The 16,143-nt window shown below is 43.2% G+C and overlaps 1 protein-coding gene across 1 annotated transcript in view; it reads left to right on the top strand.

The window, feature by feature from the left end:
• Positions 1-12,142: 12,142 nt before the first annotated feature.
• SLC22A4 (solute carrier family 22 member 4) overlaps positions 12,143-16,143 on the top strand; it is a 68,273-nt gene continuing 64,272 nt past the window's right edge. Inside the window, exon 1 of the mRNA XM_060765232.2 lies at positions 12,143-12,633. Coding sequence (XP_060621215.1) covers positions 12,244-12,633 — 390 coding nt within the window. The 5' untranslated portion in view covers positions 12,143-12,243. The remainder of the gene's footprint in view (positions 12,634-16,143) is intronic.

The following is a 16,143-nucleotide window of genomic DNA, read 5'->3' on the forward strand; positions in this document are numbered from 1 at the left end:
TGCTCAGAGTCCTTAGCCCATAGAGATAGGAATACAGAGTTAAGGACCCCTCAAAACTTTGGCTAAGTTTGTATTTTCTATCTCTATGGAAAAAGGAGCATGAGGAGTGGACACCTCCCCCTTCTGAGGCTGTTGTATGCTTTTGGAGAAGGGGAGGATGAGAGATTGCTTCTGCCCCCTTTCCAAAGCCAAGGCCACCACTTGCTGATTCCCTTCTTTGAGAGGACAAGTGAACACTGCCAAATAAGATTTCAACCCTATTTGACTTATTTGGAAAACAATACAGTGTTGCAGACGTTTCAGTCAGGAACTTCCATAGATTCAACCAATCACGGCATGAAAATGTTACAAAAAAATACCAATTGTAATATATAAAATCATATTTATTTCACTTTTGTATTTTTTTTTGTTTTGCCCCCATATTTTCATAAAAGACATCCAGAGAAGCCCTTTTTAAGCCAATGAGAATTTTACATCTCTTATCAGCAGCTAGCAAATTGGGAATACACAACTAATTTTCCTCCCATCTAAACCAGCTTACAGGCTCAGAGAGTTTTAATGCCAAGTACAAGCTTAATTCCACATAAGTGATTAGCTTTCTCTTGAAAGTCCCAATGAAATTATTTTCTCATCACATTCTGATTTGCACTAAGTAGCCTGGGTAACAGGGACACTCCTGTTCAAGGTACCTTGGTAAAGTGCTTCTCAGCCATATCCGATGCGGGGAACAGTATTTTTTCCAAATGAGCCCAGGACTGGTACCATATTTATACTCATTGGCATACAATTTTTTTTCTTTCCTTTTTATGGAAACTCAGGATGGACCAATAGCTGGTGGCTTATGTACTGGCAAGTCTCAATGGGCCACTATTTTAAATAGCACTGTGCATAGATGACATGAAAGCAGCCTGCATTCTGTTTGTTTTTGGAAAGCTTATTACTGAATGATCAAAGGCAGAAGATGCAGTGAAGGGGCCATAACTAAAGTACAGCAAAAGGGTGCATCTACACTGTAGAATGAATGCAGTTTGACACCATTTAACAGCAGTGCCCCAATGCTATGGACTTGTAATTTGATGTGGCACTGGCAAGATTTGGCAGCTACCACTAAGGACCATAGCACTGAGCCATGGCAGTTGAAGAGGTGTCAAACTACATTCATTCTACAGTGAAGATGCATCTAAAGTAACCAGGATTAAGAACTCTGCAAGATAGAACACTTTTTAAAAATCATACTGAGCCAAGATCAGAAGATGCCCATAATTCTGAGCTTCATAACAAGAAGTAAGATCCTGTGCCGTCTGCTCTCAACTATTCCAGACAAAACCAATAAGCAGTATTCAGTAAAAATTGCTTAGTAGACCAGATGCTGGATTTATAGTTATGTCTCTTGCTAGTAATATACACACAAAAATCTTTTATAAAGAAGCAGATCTAATTATAAGGTTAGAGAACTATAAAAGAATATGCAAAATAATCAAAGAACCATTCAAGAATAAGCAAAAGAGAGAGAACTAAATATATACTAAAAACATGGAACTCTTACTGCAGGACACTTACAACCAAAGTAGAATATGTTGTGCTGAAGATAAAAGGGCATTGTCGAGATATTCAAAATAAAGGAACAAAGCAGCTTGAGCCAAAATTACAGGAAAGCCTATCTCTGGCTCTAGTGAATCCATTTAAGCAAAAATTTAAACTAAACCGTCTGATCATCCTAGTATCTCAAGCAAGTTCCTACCAGAGCACAGATGAAGTCATTCATTGACTAATAAGCAGGCCCTTTGAGGATCCTTGCAAAACTCTAAACCAGAGGTAATGCAGATGCTTTGAGAACAATAGCTTCAAGAACTTCAATTAGTCAAGAATGAAATCCATTTTTCTTCTCAAGCATGGTACTCTATCTTGAAGGATTACTTCCAGTAATGTTACATGGGTAGTGTCATCCTATAAATAATTTCAAGAGTATATTTCCAGCATAGAGAAATGCTTTAAGTGCTCCAGGGTAATGGACTCCAATGGATACAGTATAGAGCTTAATAGGTGCTTTGTCAGATCAGGCAAAACACCCATCAGATACCCATCAGTATTGAGCAGTAGCCAGCCAAATACCTCTATAATATGCACAAGCAAAGTACCCTCCAACAGCCGGTTTGTACTCAGCCTCTGATATTCAGGGGCATCCTACCTGATGCCCCTGAATATAAATTCAGCTATTGAACTTGTAATACATAAACAAACAAAGAGAAACTGGGAAAGAAAGGCACATTTTTAGAATTATAACTGTGGCAATTTTAGCCTGTTGAAAATGGAAAGGCCCTTAGCACAGGGCTGCAAGCAATCCTACCTGGTTGATGAGTAATTGTATATAATGACACATTTACAGAAAACTGCATCACATTTGTGTCATGCATTTTTAGGTCAACGCTTAAGGATAAATTATGTGCCACAACTCACCAGTGTCCTTTTCAAGCAAGCCTATTTTGTGAGGAGAACAGAAATAAAGTAGGGGAGGGGGTACTGTTGGGGTGGAGAATTGGATCCCCATAACAGAAGGTAGAGAAAAGATTGAGCAAAGCATCATATACCTGCTCTTTAGTTTTTCTCTTCCAAGTTACCTCCTGTGTATGTTATTTTTACCAGAGAATACAGAGCATCACAGTACCCCAGGATGAAGATATGATTACTGAAAGATTTGAGGTATATGCTTAAAACATATGTGACCCAATTTGTTTTTTCACAGTTAAGAAATGGAAATCAACTCAACATTTTGTATGTACCTAGTTCTCTTTCATTAAGCTTTTACTTTCTTAGAACAAATAAAAGTATGCATGCAAGTCAAGCTGCCTATTAGAGCTGAAAATCTTTGCTATTCATTTGTAAATGCAACATTGCCTGCAGGATTTTGTTATGCTGTAATTAACTGAGGTCACTCCCTAATGCCATCTGCCATGTCCAGCTGTTCAGTAAATACTACTGGGAGGTATATTAGATCCATGCACGTAAGGGCAGATTTCTTGGAGAAACGCATCCTTTGCGATACTTACCTTCAGAAAATTTATTTCAAGCAAGATCTGGAAAAACAATGGCTTCACTGAGTTCTTTTCAATTTCCACAAAACATATGGCGGCTGTAGAAAATACAGGGGTGCTATATCAACTTTCTCAGCAAGCTAGTTTGCACATTACATTAAGGATGAAGGGATTTCAGACCTATGAGACTTATTTTGTTTTTTAAACTACATCTCGGTCATAGCTCACACTGCAGAATCAAAATATACCATTCTTCCCAAATCAGAGCACATTCCTGAGCAACTTCAGCAACACATTAAGATGGCTTAATGGACACTATTTGTATACATATGTTAATTTGTGTGTGTGTGTGTCAGGAGTGACGTGAGAAACTGCAAGCCACTTCTGGTGTGAGAGAATTGGCCATCTGCAAGGACATTGCCCAGGGGATACCTGGATGTTTTACCATGCTGTGGGAAGCTTCTTTCATGCCCATGCATGGGAAGTTGGAGCTGACAGATGGGAGCTCATCCCGCTCCCCGGATATGAACCTTCAACCTTTCAGTCAACAGTCCTGCTGGCACAAGGGTTTAACCCATTGTGCCACCAGGGGCTCCCATATGCTAACTAGGAAAATTGTCAGAAGAGACAATGACTCTTACAGAAATTGAAATAGGACCCTATGGGCAATTATTTGGCATTGCATTGTTAACTGGCTATAAATCCTGCAGTAGTTATTGAAAGTTCTTGTTATTTACAAGGATTCATTTTTAAAATTATAATTGAATCAAGCTCATAGTCCTTTCATAGCACTTCATCAGACAGGTTTTCTCTTCCTTTTCTAGACACTTCAAAGGCAGTTCAAAGACGGACTCCCATGGAGCCCAACAAACGATGCAGGACTGCTTCTTTGCTCATCTCCCAGCGTGAACTCTGTCTCCGCAGCATGTAGAATTGGGAGGATTTCTAATCCAGGTACAAATCAACTCCACTCCATGGTATGTGCATAGAGATGCCTGTCTGTGGAATAGGAAATGGTGGATTTCTTCATTACACTCTGTGTTATGAAGTGCCCTTCCCTGATCCTTCTGTGCATTAGTGGTTTAAAGACAGTGTGAGTCTCATTGAAAGAAGTGTGATGGGACAAGTAAAGAAGATCCTGCGTCATGGGAGTAAGTAAATTCTATATCTTCTTTAAAGACGTTACCCCATGAAACGCCATCTCACTCTCCCCCTCCCCTCCCCTCCCCTCCCCTGTGAGATAAAGTCCTATACATATTTAAAAAGCAATTCCCAGTAATGCTATTTTTTCATTACAACAGTATAGTTTGTGAGAGGGAAATATAATCATTTGTTGATATTGTTAAGCAAGAGATATTCAGAACTCTTTGCTTATCTACTGCAGATCTACAAATATAGCCAGACTGATCAACTATCTACTTCTCTGATATATAGTATTATCATAGATGGTAAGTGCAAACAAATACTTTTCTTGTTTACATGGTTAAAAACTGCATTCTTACTCCTGCTGCCACCATGATAACTTTTGATGGTATGGGTTGAAGAGACCTGGTTGGGTGCTGAAAAACATGAGCCACGTGTAGTTTGAAGATTGCCCACTTCTCTGCTGAATCATTTGCTCATCCCTAGAAACTATCTAAATCAGGCATGTTTACTTAAAAGTCCATGTCCCTGAGTTTAACAGAATTTCCTCTCTAGTAGGTATGCACAGTATAGACTTGTGTGTGCATGTGCTTTCAATTTCATATGGTTTTCTTCGGTAAGAATACCCAAAGGTAACTTCGCCTGATACTTCCTCTGAAACATAGCCTACAGTACCTGGTATTCCTTGGTGGTCTCCAATCCAAATATTAGCCAGAGCTACTAAGCTTCCAAGATGGGATCTTGTATCTTTAAAGCATCTAGGCCTTCAGAACAAAAGTCATTATTAATGCTGAAATACAGCACTGTCTAAACTCTGAGAGTGCAGCATTTTTATTTTTTTGCGGAATGAAACATAGAATGTTTGGGAACTGGGATATTCGGTGATACCAAGATGCTTGTTTTTAAAGCCGTTGTCCTTTATACGCTACTGTAAGTCTGTGAAACATAGCCCATCTGCAAACACCACTTTCAACTTCTAGAAAGATTACAACAACGCTGCCTTTAAAAAATTCTGCAAATCTATTGGGAAGACAAGCAGCAAACATCAGAGTTCTTGAAGAGTCAAAGATCACTAGTGCTGAAGCAATGATCCTCCACTATCAACTTCACTGAACTGGCTATGTTGTCCAAATGCCCAATCACTGCCTCCCTAAGCAGTTACTTTACTCTCAGATCAAAAAGGGAAACAAATTGTCGGTGGACAACAAAAGATATTTAAAGATGGGTTTAAAAACAGAGAACTGGGAAGCCCTGCCCTCAAGCATTGTGACTGGAGCTATTACAAATGGTGCTATGAATTTTGGAGAGGCTCCATAGTTGTGACCGCCTTCCATCTGGAAATCTATGTCTTCAAAATGAAAGACCATGGAGATCCAGAATAGGTCTCCAAGGTCACTTAAGGACCCATTGCCAAGACTCTACACTTGCAAGACAATCATACTCAGCCACGAGTGATTGCCTATGATGACAACAACATTACATGACACATTCTGTAAAGATTGGTTTACGTTCTAAAATTAAGTGCTCTTCACATACACCCAGACCACCATTATTACTCTTTCAAAGACTGATCATATGCAAGGGTAGCCATAGCTTTCCTGTTTGAGAAAATCCTCCACAAAAACAGTTAAATCATTTTTAACAAATCATTAAGCTTGCCTGAAAGGAATTCCCTCCTCCACCTGCTTTATAGCTCATTCATCAGCCAAGCCCCAAAAAGCCCTTAGGTGAGGACTGAATTGCCATCCAGATCTCCTTCTGTACCCTACTGGCTCTGTTCAGACAGCGGTAACATTAGCATCATGTTTTGTAAGCGTGCCTTGCAAACTGATGACCTACTTAATCACCCAACCTTTGGGCTGAATCTGTGTCACTGGAAAGTACACACTGATTTTAATAGTGTACGATTTTTCCCAATTTCCTGTTTTATTGGTAACTATAGATAGATTGTACAGCTGTATTCAAATTTGGGACTATTTCATAATAAATAGCAATTAACAAATGTTATAAAATAAACTGTTTAAGTAGATGATTTCAGGTTTTTGGATACTTTTGGCATCACCATTTCTAGGAATAGCTAACAAAAGCAGTGAAAACAATCTGGGCAAGTGCTGGAAAGTTGCTTTATGATAAATAAATAAAAAACCTGAAAATATTCCCAGTAGCCTTTACACCAGATTGTTGAAGAAGGCAAGAACAGCTGCATATTTTTTCCCAATCCTAGCAAGTTATTTCCACATTCTAGCATTATCACCTCTTCAGGCTATCAGCTGTAATCTGTATGTTTGTCATCAAGAGAGTGACCTTAACTCATTTGCACAAAAGCTAGATAAGAAAAAGAATTCCCTTGATCTGTATTATGCAACAAGGCAGCCTATCAGTGTTTCTAAATTCCCCCTGTGGTCCCTATGAGTCAAGAAATTGCTGCAAAAGATTTGTTATAAACTCAGAGAAATGCAGAGGAGTGTCGAAGGCAAAGTTTTTTTCTTTTTGTTTTTCTGATTTAATTGATAAGTGATTTACTTTTATTCATTATAGCTGTCCATCTATTAAAAAAAACATAGGAAGCTATCCTAAGCAGGCATGTAGCCGGGGGGGGGGGGGGGGGCGCTTGAGGGGCTTCAGCCCCCCCCCCCCCCCCAAATTCTCATGGTGGTTCGCGAAAAGGCCTTACTGGTGCATTATTTAAACTGTTATGTTTATTCATATCATGATCTGATCACCATGCTCAATATATCCCATACGTATGGGGGTATTGGGGTAACAATACAAAAGGTTTGCTAGGCTAGACCCTCTTTCACTCAGACTCAGCCCCCCCCTCCCCCCCGAATCAAACTCAGCCCCTCCCCAAACAAAATCCTGGCTACAAGCCTGATCTTAACTACATCTATCCCAGTACTGCCAACATTCACATAGTATGTCTCTGGGATTTCAGACTTTTTTCCGGCCTTGAGATGTGAAAACCCAGGGAAAAAAATAATTAAAAATTGGAAAAATATTTTCCTACTCACACCGGGAAATTTTAAACTTTAGAACAGGGAGGGGGAAGTGCAATGGGATATTTTTAATTATGCAATTAGTGTTGTGCACTTAAAGACATGTTTTTTTTCCTCCTCAGACTCCCAGGAATTAGCTAATATTTTGAGACTTTCCAAAGGGTGAGAAAACAACAATCCCTGTGCATACATTAGATTCAGATCCAAGATGCATGAGAAAAGGACCATATTTGGAAGACTTTTGTCATCTTTAATAGAATTGAGTATTTTAAATGGTGAATGAAAAATTATATTCAAATCTGTTGCTACTCCAAATATTGTGTCTAAATCAGGAATGGGAGTTACATGGCCCTTCAGATGTTAGTGGACTACGATTCTCAACAGTTCTAACCCTCATAGTCAATTGTGAGGAATGCTGGAAGTTGCACCCTAGCTATATATCAAGGGTTGCATACCATCCTAGAAACAAATACTACACTTTCTTTTGTTTATAATAAGTCTTCTGGTTTCTCTCCCCCTGCCCCATTTTTCAATTTACTTTTGTGATGCTAAAAACTAAGATCCAGGTATTTAGGTACCACTAGATGTAATAGTTAGCAGAGTCATCATCATAAGCTATCACTCATGCCAAGTATGATTGCCTTCCAAGTATAGGGTCTTGGCCATGGGCCCATAGGTGACTGTAGAGATCTATTCTTTCACAGTGAGGACATCAATTTCCAGATGGAAGATGGTCCCGACAAGGGTTGGCTTAACATGCCTTCCTCTTGACACGTTTTCCCCTTTCTCCCTCCAATTGTGCCTCTTCGAATTCCACAGCACTGTTGGAACAGCTGACCTCCAGTTAGAACATTCAAGGGCCAGGGCTTCCCAGCTAAGGTTAGCTTTAAACCCATCTTTAAATCTCTTTTCCTGTCCACCAACATTCAGTTTTCTGTTCTTGAGTTGGGAGTACAGTAACCGCTTTGGAATACAGTGATGGGGCATTCGGGCAACGTGGCCAGTCCAACGAAGTTGATGGAGGATCTTTGCTTCTTCCAGCACATTGACATTTGTCTGCTTGTCTTCCCAAGAGATTTGCAAGATTTTTTTTGGAGGCAATGCTAATGGAATTTTTCCAGAAGTTAGGGATATATTGATAGCATATAGTCATTGTTTTGCTTGTAAATTAAGACTCTGTCATTTTAAATTTTATGGATAGGTGTGCCTCCAAGTTGCCTGTCAACTTTGGACAATCAAATATGAAAGAGTTTTCTTATGCCAGGGATACTCTTAGGAGATTTTGCCAGTTCGATCCTATGAAATACAGCCTACAGAACCTTCTATTTGCTGTCAGTTTCCCATCCAAGTATTAAACAGGGCTGGCCCTGCTTACTTTCCAAGATCAGATGGGATCGTCCTCTAAAATGCATCCCATGGTACATTGGATATCAATTACTGCAATTTTATATGCCAAGTTATAACTAAAGCATTTTATATTGCAGTAAATAGATTTTGATATACTTTTTTGTTGTTTTGGAAATCATATATATTGGAGCTGAACAGACATACTAGATATTATATTTGGGACCATGTGCATGTAAAGTATGATGTGCTCTAAGAAAAAGAGAAACTAGGCAGCATGTAAAGCCTTGGAGGCAACTATTCCAAACAATTGAAAAATGGGCTGGCTATGAAACTAAGTTGATGATTTCCTGAGAAATTTAGATACCCTCAACTCTCTGTTGTTATCACCAAGCAGGAACCATTTAATCAGGCTACCTGCAACTCTAAACTTTAAGAATTGATGTCTGTTACTCGATTATCACATTCCTATCCCTGTTTCCTTTAGTGTTCTCTCTACTGCAAAAGCACAAATTGAGGGCAAAATCATCTGTAAGCCTCCATGAAAACATTTTCAGCTTAGTAACAGAGTAAAAATGAAGTGGCAAAGATTGTAGTGAACATTGCAGCAGAATGGATTTTATAATAACTGAGAATTAAATCATTGTTTTTGTAAGATGGAAATTATTGCTTGTTCCAAGTTCTCTTGCCTCCAGTCATACATGTAGTATCTATCAAAAGTGCTTTTGCACTGCTGCCTTCTCCAATGAAACAACAATTTGGCAGTGGAAAATTTGCTTATGAATGCAAAAACAAGATCAAAGAAGCAATATGGTTTCCAAAGTAGAGCATTAAGACATGTTGCTTTAACTAGAAGCTCATCCTTTCGATGTATATTTTTTGTATTTCACAAACAGCAATTCATACAGTCAAGGTAGCTCCCCAGTTTGCAATATTGTAATTGCTTTCATCGTCAAGGGACAACACAAATGGGATTTCTAAGCAGCAGGACACTCCCTTCCTTCACAGGCAATCCCATAATAATCTGCAATTTCTATTTTTCCAGATGTTATTGGAATGTAATCTTAGGCAAAGTAGTGTAATTGGAGGCTTAGAAGTCACCCACACCTGATCCGCAGGCAGGCAGTAGAAGCAATACATTTTACATGGTCTCCAAGGGATCTCATCTGTGAATCTATCTTTTGTGCTACCCACCAACTCTTCATTGGCTAGCCATGCTGATGAGTCAGGGTGAGTAAGAAGCCCCTGGTGGTGCAATGGGCTAAACCTTTGTGCCAGCAGGACTGCTGACAAAAAGGTTGGTGGTTCGAATCCAAAGAGCAGAGAGAGCTCCTGACTATCAATTCTATTGCGAGGACATGAGAGAAGCATCCCACAGGATGGTAAAACATCAAACATCTGGCCGTCCCCTGGGCAAAGTCCTTGCAGACGGCCAATTATCTCACAGCAAAAAGTGACTTGCAGTTTCTCAAACTGCTCCTAACACGGAAAAAAAAAAGTACGAGTAATACCTTAAACTCATTTTCAGGTTCTGATTACGGAATTTCACAAATTGTAGCAACAAGAGTCCTAACAGAGATTGCTGGGGAAAAATACTCTTCCTGAGACATTATAAAGCTGCTACCACCTTCTCAACAATGTTTTATGATCTGCTTCCTAACTGGAACTTTTCAACCATGGCTGAAGGAGATATTAATGGCTACCAGTCAGGTCTAAACAAACATCCTACTGGAGACAGTAGCACAGTGTAGTAGATTGAGTGCCTAGGACATTGGGGTACTATGGTTTGAATCCCCCTTGGCCGTGAAAACCCACTGAGTGACCTTGGGCAAGTCACACCCTCTCAACCTCAGAGGAAAGCTAGGGAAACCTACCTTTGAACCAATTCTGTGAAGAAAGCCCTGTGATAAACTTGTCAGAACAGGAGTGATTGTAGGAAAAAACGGTTTTCTGATTAGACCCATGTCTGATAAGTGCAGTCCTGGTGGTTGAGACATTCCAGGAGTCAATAGATTACAAGGAAATGTTTTTTGTTTTTTTTTGTTCTGGAATTATTATTTTTTACTATTAGAAGTGTCAACCTCTGAAGCAGAACACTGAGGGCATGCTTTCAGACCTTGAGCAAAGACAGGGTGCCTTAGACTTTTTGGTAAAGGTGTTTGGAACCTTGGATAATGCTGCAAACTTCTTAAAAAAACGAAAGGTGCTTTTTGCATACTGTTGCCTTGAACAAGAACTGAACCTGCAAGCACTCAAAAGTGTGCTTCAGTTGTCCATCTTCAACTATAGGGGTTCACAATTGTCAGAGTAATTAAATAATTATATTGGAGACCAGCACATTTTCAATAAGGTCTGGGTAGGACCTATGTTTTTGAACCATGGCAGCACCAGAATGCACCAAATGCATGATGATTCTGGTCCAACCGATCAAGCCAAAGGAAATCTCTGGCATTAGGGCAGTTTGAGTTGGAAAAATCAAATTAAATCAGGAAGATCTGTTTTTGATTTCATGGAATCTGACTTCTACTTTCTTCCTTCTTTGTATGAGTGTGAGTCATAAATCAAACACGGAGGTCATTAGGGTTCAGGTCTCATGCTTTGTATGCTGCATCTTAACTATAAAAAGATCTGTCCATCACAGGTAACCAGACACCTACCCTTGTGTATTGCTTACTTAGAAACTTGTAACTTGGGCAGTCCTCCCCATTGGAGGCAGGATAAGAGCAATATGTCGAACACTTCTGCCTCTTTTCAACCATGGAGGGCTATGTGTGACTGCCAGAAGTAGTTTAACTCATGTGGTGATGAGCACAGTGCCTCTCCATGCTTGAAAAGAACCTTAAGGGTCAGAGGAGGGGGAAATTTCCCAATGTGATTTTTTTTTAGTGTCAGAAGCAACTTGAGAAACTGCAAGTTGCTTCTGGTGTGAGAGAATTGGCTGCCTGTAAGGACGTTGTTCAGCGGATGCCCGGATTATTAATATTTTTGAGTGATGGTCACTCGTTGCCCGATAGGTGAATCCTACAAACGAACATTACATTTTTATTTATATAGACTAGCCATCCCTAGCCACGCGTTGCTGTGGCCGTCTGTATATATGTTTTTTGTGTGTGTATATATGTGTGTTTGTGTGTGTGTATATATATATATATGTAGTTTTGCACATGTGTTGTAATGTATTTTTTAATTTTTTGGCTTTGTAAGTCTCTTCTGCTATGTTTTCAGTGTTTTTATAAATGGTCACTCCTTAACATGAGAGGTGTCTTGTGTCCAACTTTGCTGTCAATTCGTCTAGTGGTTTTTGAGTTCTGTTAATCCCACAAACGAACATTACATTTTTTATTTCTATAGATAGATTGGGGGCTGCCTTTTCACAGGGCCTTCTCAGCCCAAGAGTGCCAAACTACAGCCCCCAGGATTCCATAGGCGTGCGCCATTGCAGTGAAAGCAGCGTCAAACCGTATTAATGACGTAGAGACAGACACCAAGCCTTATCCCGCGTCGGGAGCATTTCCCGCCCAAACCGCTCGTGAGCCTGCGGTGCGTCCATCTATCGGCGCGCGAGGCGGAGAAGAAGGAGGGGGCGGGGTGAAGAGGCGGGGGCGGGGCCATCCCGTGAGGCCCCGCCCCCAGGGGGGTGACGGACTAGCCGGGCGGGAGCCGAGAGAGCCGCCGCTTGTTTCTCCTGTTCTCTCGGCGCTGGGGCGCAGCGGATACAGCGGGTGGCCATGCGGGACTACGACGACATCATCGCCTTCCTGGGCGAGTGGGGCCCCTTCCAGCGGCTGGTCTTCTTCCTGCTCAGCGCCAGCATCATCCCCAACGGCTTCAACGGCATGTCGGCGGTGTTCCTGGCCGGCATCCCCGAGCACCGCTGCCGCATCCCGGAGGGGGCCAACCTGAGCGCGGCCTGGCTCAACGCGAGCGCCCCGCTGGAGGAGCGCGGCGGGAGGGCGGTGGTCTCGCGGTGCCGGCGCTTCAGCCTCCGCGCCCTGGCCAACCTCTCGGCCCAGGGGCTGCTCCCGGCGGACGTGGACCGGGCCGCCCTCCCGCAGGAGCCCTGCCTCGACGGGTGGGAGTACGCCACCGAGCCCTACCTCGCCACCATCGTCAGCCAGGTGAGCGCGAGGGGGAGAGGCAGCCAGCCAGCCAGCAGGCACTGTCTGCACCCAAACGCTTTGGAAGCGGGGCCGAGGGAGGCAACAGGAGGGGCTCGTGCACATGGCTAGCCAATGGGAGCCCTTGCCACGAAAGGCCGCTTGCGAGTGCTGCTCGTCACGCACAGCCAGCCGCACACCTGCCGGCATTCCCGCTCACGCGCCGCCCTTAAAGGGACCCTCTCCATAAGGGAGGGAGGGCTGCGTCATAGGAGGCAGTCGGGACCTCGGCGCACGTGCCTTCCCTCCGGCGCGCGCGCAGGCAGCCGTCACTCCTTTCCACCACCACCCCTCCGCCTGGCTGCAATGGTTCGGTCCAAGGATTGCAAAGGGAGGTTACCGCTCTTTGCCCGAGTGGAGAAAACCAAAGAGGCGGGGCGGGGAGTGAGTGGGGACGGACCTTTGTCTCGCGCCTCCCCCCTCGCTGTATTGTATTGTGATGATGACGATAACAATAACAACACGGATAGAAAGGCCATTGAGTATCGTGATAGGCCTCCTCCTCCTCCTAATGGAGCCATAACTAACGGGCATTCCCAACCTCGAGGAGGAGGAGGAGGAGAAGAAGCAGGAGGGCGCCTGCGGGCAGGCGGAAGGATGCGCGCGAGGGCCCCGCGTGCGCCAGTTCGGCCCTCAAGGGACAGGCGCGCAGGACAGGCTGGTCTCCTCGTAAACGTGGTCCTGCCGGAAGGACAGGAATGGCTTTACTGAGCCAGCCGGCGCTATCTTATCTTTCCTCCAGGCACAACACCTCAATGGCACGCCATACTCAGGACATTGACATTTGGCTAGTTCTGATGAATCCCTTGAACGCTCCCTTGCACAGCCAGTCCTTGCCCTTTAGGCCGCCTGTCAACATAGCTCTCTGTCTCCCATCCAAATACTCACCAGGGCTAACCCTCCTGCGCTTCACAGGGTTTAGTGATTATAGAGCAGGCCTGGGTAAACTTCAACTCCCACATTTCCTAAGACCCTACAAGCTGCAGGGGATTGTGGGAGTTGAAGTCCAAAGCAGCTGGAGGGCCCAAGTTTGCCCAGGCCTGCTCTAGAGTATTAGTACTGTAGGCTAAGTCCAGCTAGAGTAGAGTGAATTTGGGGTTTGATGATCCATATGTAAAGGCTATTGATCTGGTGCTTTTACAGCAGGGGTCCTCAAACTAAGGCCCAACGGCCAGATACGGCCCTCCAAGGTCATTTACCCGGCCCTCTCTCAGGGTCAACCTAAGTCTGAAACAACTTGAAAGCACACAACAACAACAGCAATCCAATCTCATCAGCCAAAAGCAGGACCACACATCCCATTGAAATACTAATAAGTTTATATTTGTTAAAATTGTTCTTCATTTTAATTATTGTGTTGTTGTTTTTTAGTGTTTTTTGCACTCCAAATAATATATGTGCAGTGTGCATAGCAATTCATTCATGGTTTTTTCAAATTATAATCTGGCCCTCCAACAGTTTGAGGGACTGTGACCTGGCCCTCGGTTTAAAAAGTTTGAGGACCCCTGCTTTACAGCATAGTGCAGGTGTCCTCAAACTACAGCTCACAGCCCAGCCCCGGCCCCCGGAGGGCATTTTTCCGGCCCACAGGGTGTGGAGAAGGGTGAGAGGCGGCGGGCGAAGCGGCTTCAGGGACGCTTCGCTCGCTGCCTTCCTGGGCCCAGCCTGCTCTTCTCCTGCCTTTGGAAAGTGGCCTCGCCTCATAGAATCATAGAATCAAAGAGTTGGAAGAGACCTCATGGGCCATCCAGTCCAACCCCCTGCCAAGAAACAGGAATATTGCATTCAAATCACCCCTGACAAATGGCCATCCAGCCTCTGCTTAAAAGCTTCCAAAGAAGGAGCCTCCACCACATTCCGGGGCAGAGAGTTCCACTGCTGAACGGCTCTCACAGTCAGGAAGTTCTTCCTCATGTTCAGATGGAATCTCCTCTCTTGTAGTTTGAAGCCATTGTTCCGCGTCCTAGTCTCCAAGGAAGCAGAAAACAAGCTTGCTCCCTCCTCCCTGTGGCTTCCTCTCACATATTTATACATGGCTATCATATCTCCTCTCAGCCTTCTCTTCTTCAGGCTAAACATGCCCAGTTCCCTAAGCCGCTCCTCATAGGGCTTGTTCTCCAGACCCTTGATCATTTTAGTCGCCCTCCTCTGGACACATTCCAGCTTGTCAATATCTCTCTTGAATTGTGGTGCCCAGAATTGGACACAATATTCCAGATGTGGTCTAACCAAAGCAGAATAGAGGGGTAGCATTACTTCCTTAGATCTAGACACTATGCTCCTATTGATGCAGGCCAAAATCCCATTGGCTTTTTTTGCCGCCACATCACATTGTTGGCTCATGTTTAACTTGTTGTCCACGAGGACTCCAAGATCTTTTTCACACGTACTGCCCTCGAGCCAGGCGTCACCCATTCTGTATCTTTGCATTTCATTTTTTCTGCCAAAGTGGAGTATCTTGCATTTGTCACTGTTGAACTTCATTTTGTTAGTTTTGGCCCATCTCTCTAATCTGTCAAGATCGTTTTGAATTCTGCTCCTGTCCTCTGGACTATTGGCTATCCCTCCCAATTTGGTGTCGTCTGCAAACTTGATGATCATGCCTCATCCCGAAGGCAGGAGAAAGAGGGGGAGGCAGCGGGCGAAGCGACTTTGGGGCTGCTTTGCCCGCCACCTCCCCCCCCCCCAAGTTTATATTTGTTAAAATTGTTCTTCATTTTAATTATTGTATTGTTTTAAAGTGTTTTTGGACTACATATAAGATATGTGCAGTGTGCATAGGAATTCATTCATGTTTTTTTCAAATTATAATCCGGCCCTCCAACAGTTTGAGGGACTGTGACCCGGCCCTCTGTTTAAAAAGTTTGAGGACCCCTGGTGTAGTGGTTTGCAGGTTGCTCTACAAGTTATTTATTTATTTATTTATTTTGCATATTTGTATCCCATTCTTTTCACCCCCGGAGGGGGACTCTGAGGGGCTTCACAACAGGCATTCATTCAATGCCAACAATAATAATAAATGATAAAAGCAATTAAAACAATTCGTTAATGCTTTAAAATTATTAAAATATTATTTAAATGATGCAGGTTTGAAATCATTTTCCAGGTCAGTCCATTGTCATTCATATAAATTGGGTCTCGTTCTGAATTGCTACCTCTACTGTTCGAACACTTGGTCCCATAGCCAGGTTTTGAGATTCATTCTAAAGGACAAGAGGGAGAGGGCCAATCTAATGTCACTGGGTAAGAGTTCCACAGGCGAGGGGCCACCACTGAGAAGGCCTTGTCTCTCATCTCCACCAGTCGTGCTTGCAAGGATGGTGGGACCGAGAGCAGGGCCTCTCCCGTAGATGTTAGACTTCGCGATGGTTCATAGCAGGAGAAACGTTCAGACAGATAAGCTGGGCCAGAACCATTCAGGGCTTTATAGGATAAAGCCAGCACTTTGATTTGTGCATGGTAGCAGATTGG

The sequence above is a fragment of the Anolis sagrei genome, chromosome 2 (assembly GCF_037176765.1).
Source record: "Anolis sagrei isolate rAnoSag1 chromosome 2, rAnoSag1.mat, whole genome shotgun sequence".
NCBI classification, from domain to species: Eukaryota; Metazoa; Chordata; class Lepidosauria; order Squamata; family Dactyloidae; genus Anolis; species Anolis sagrei.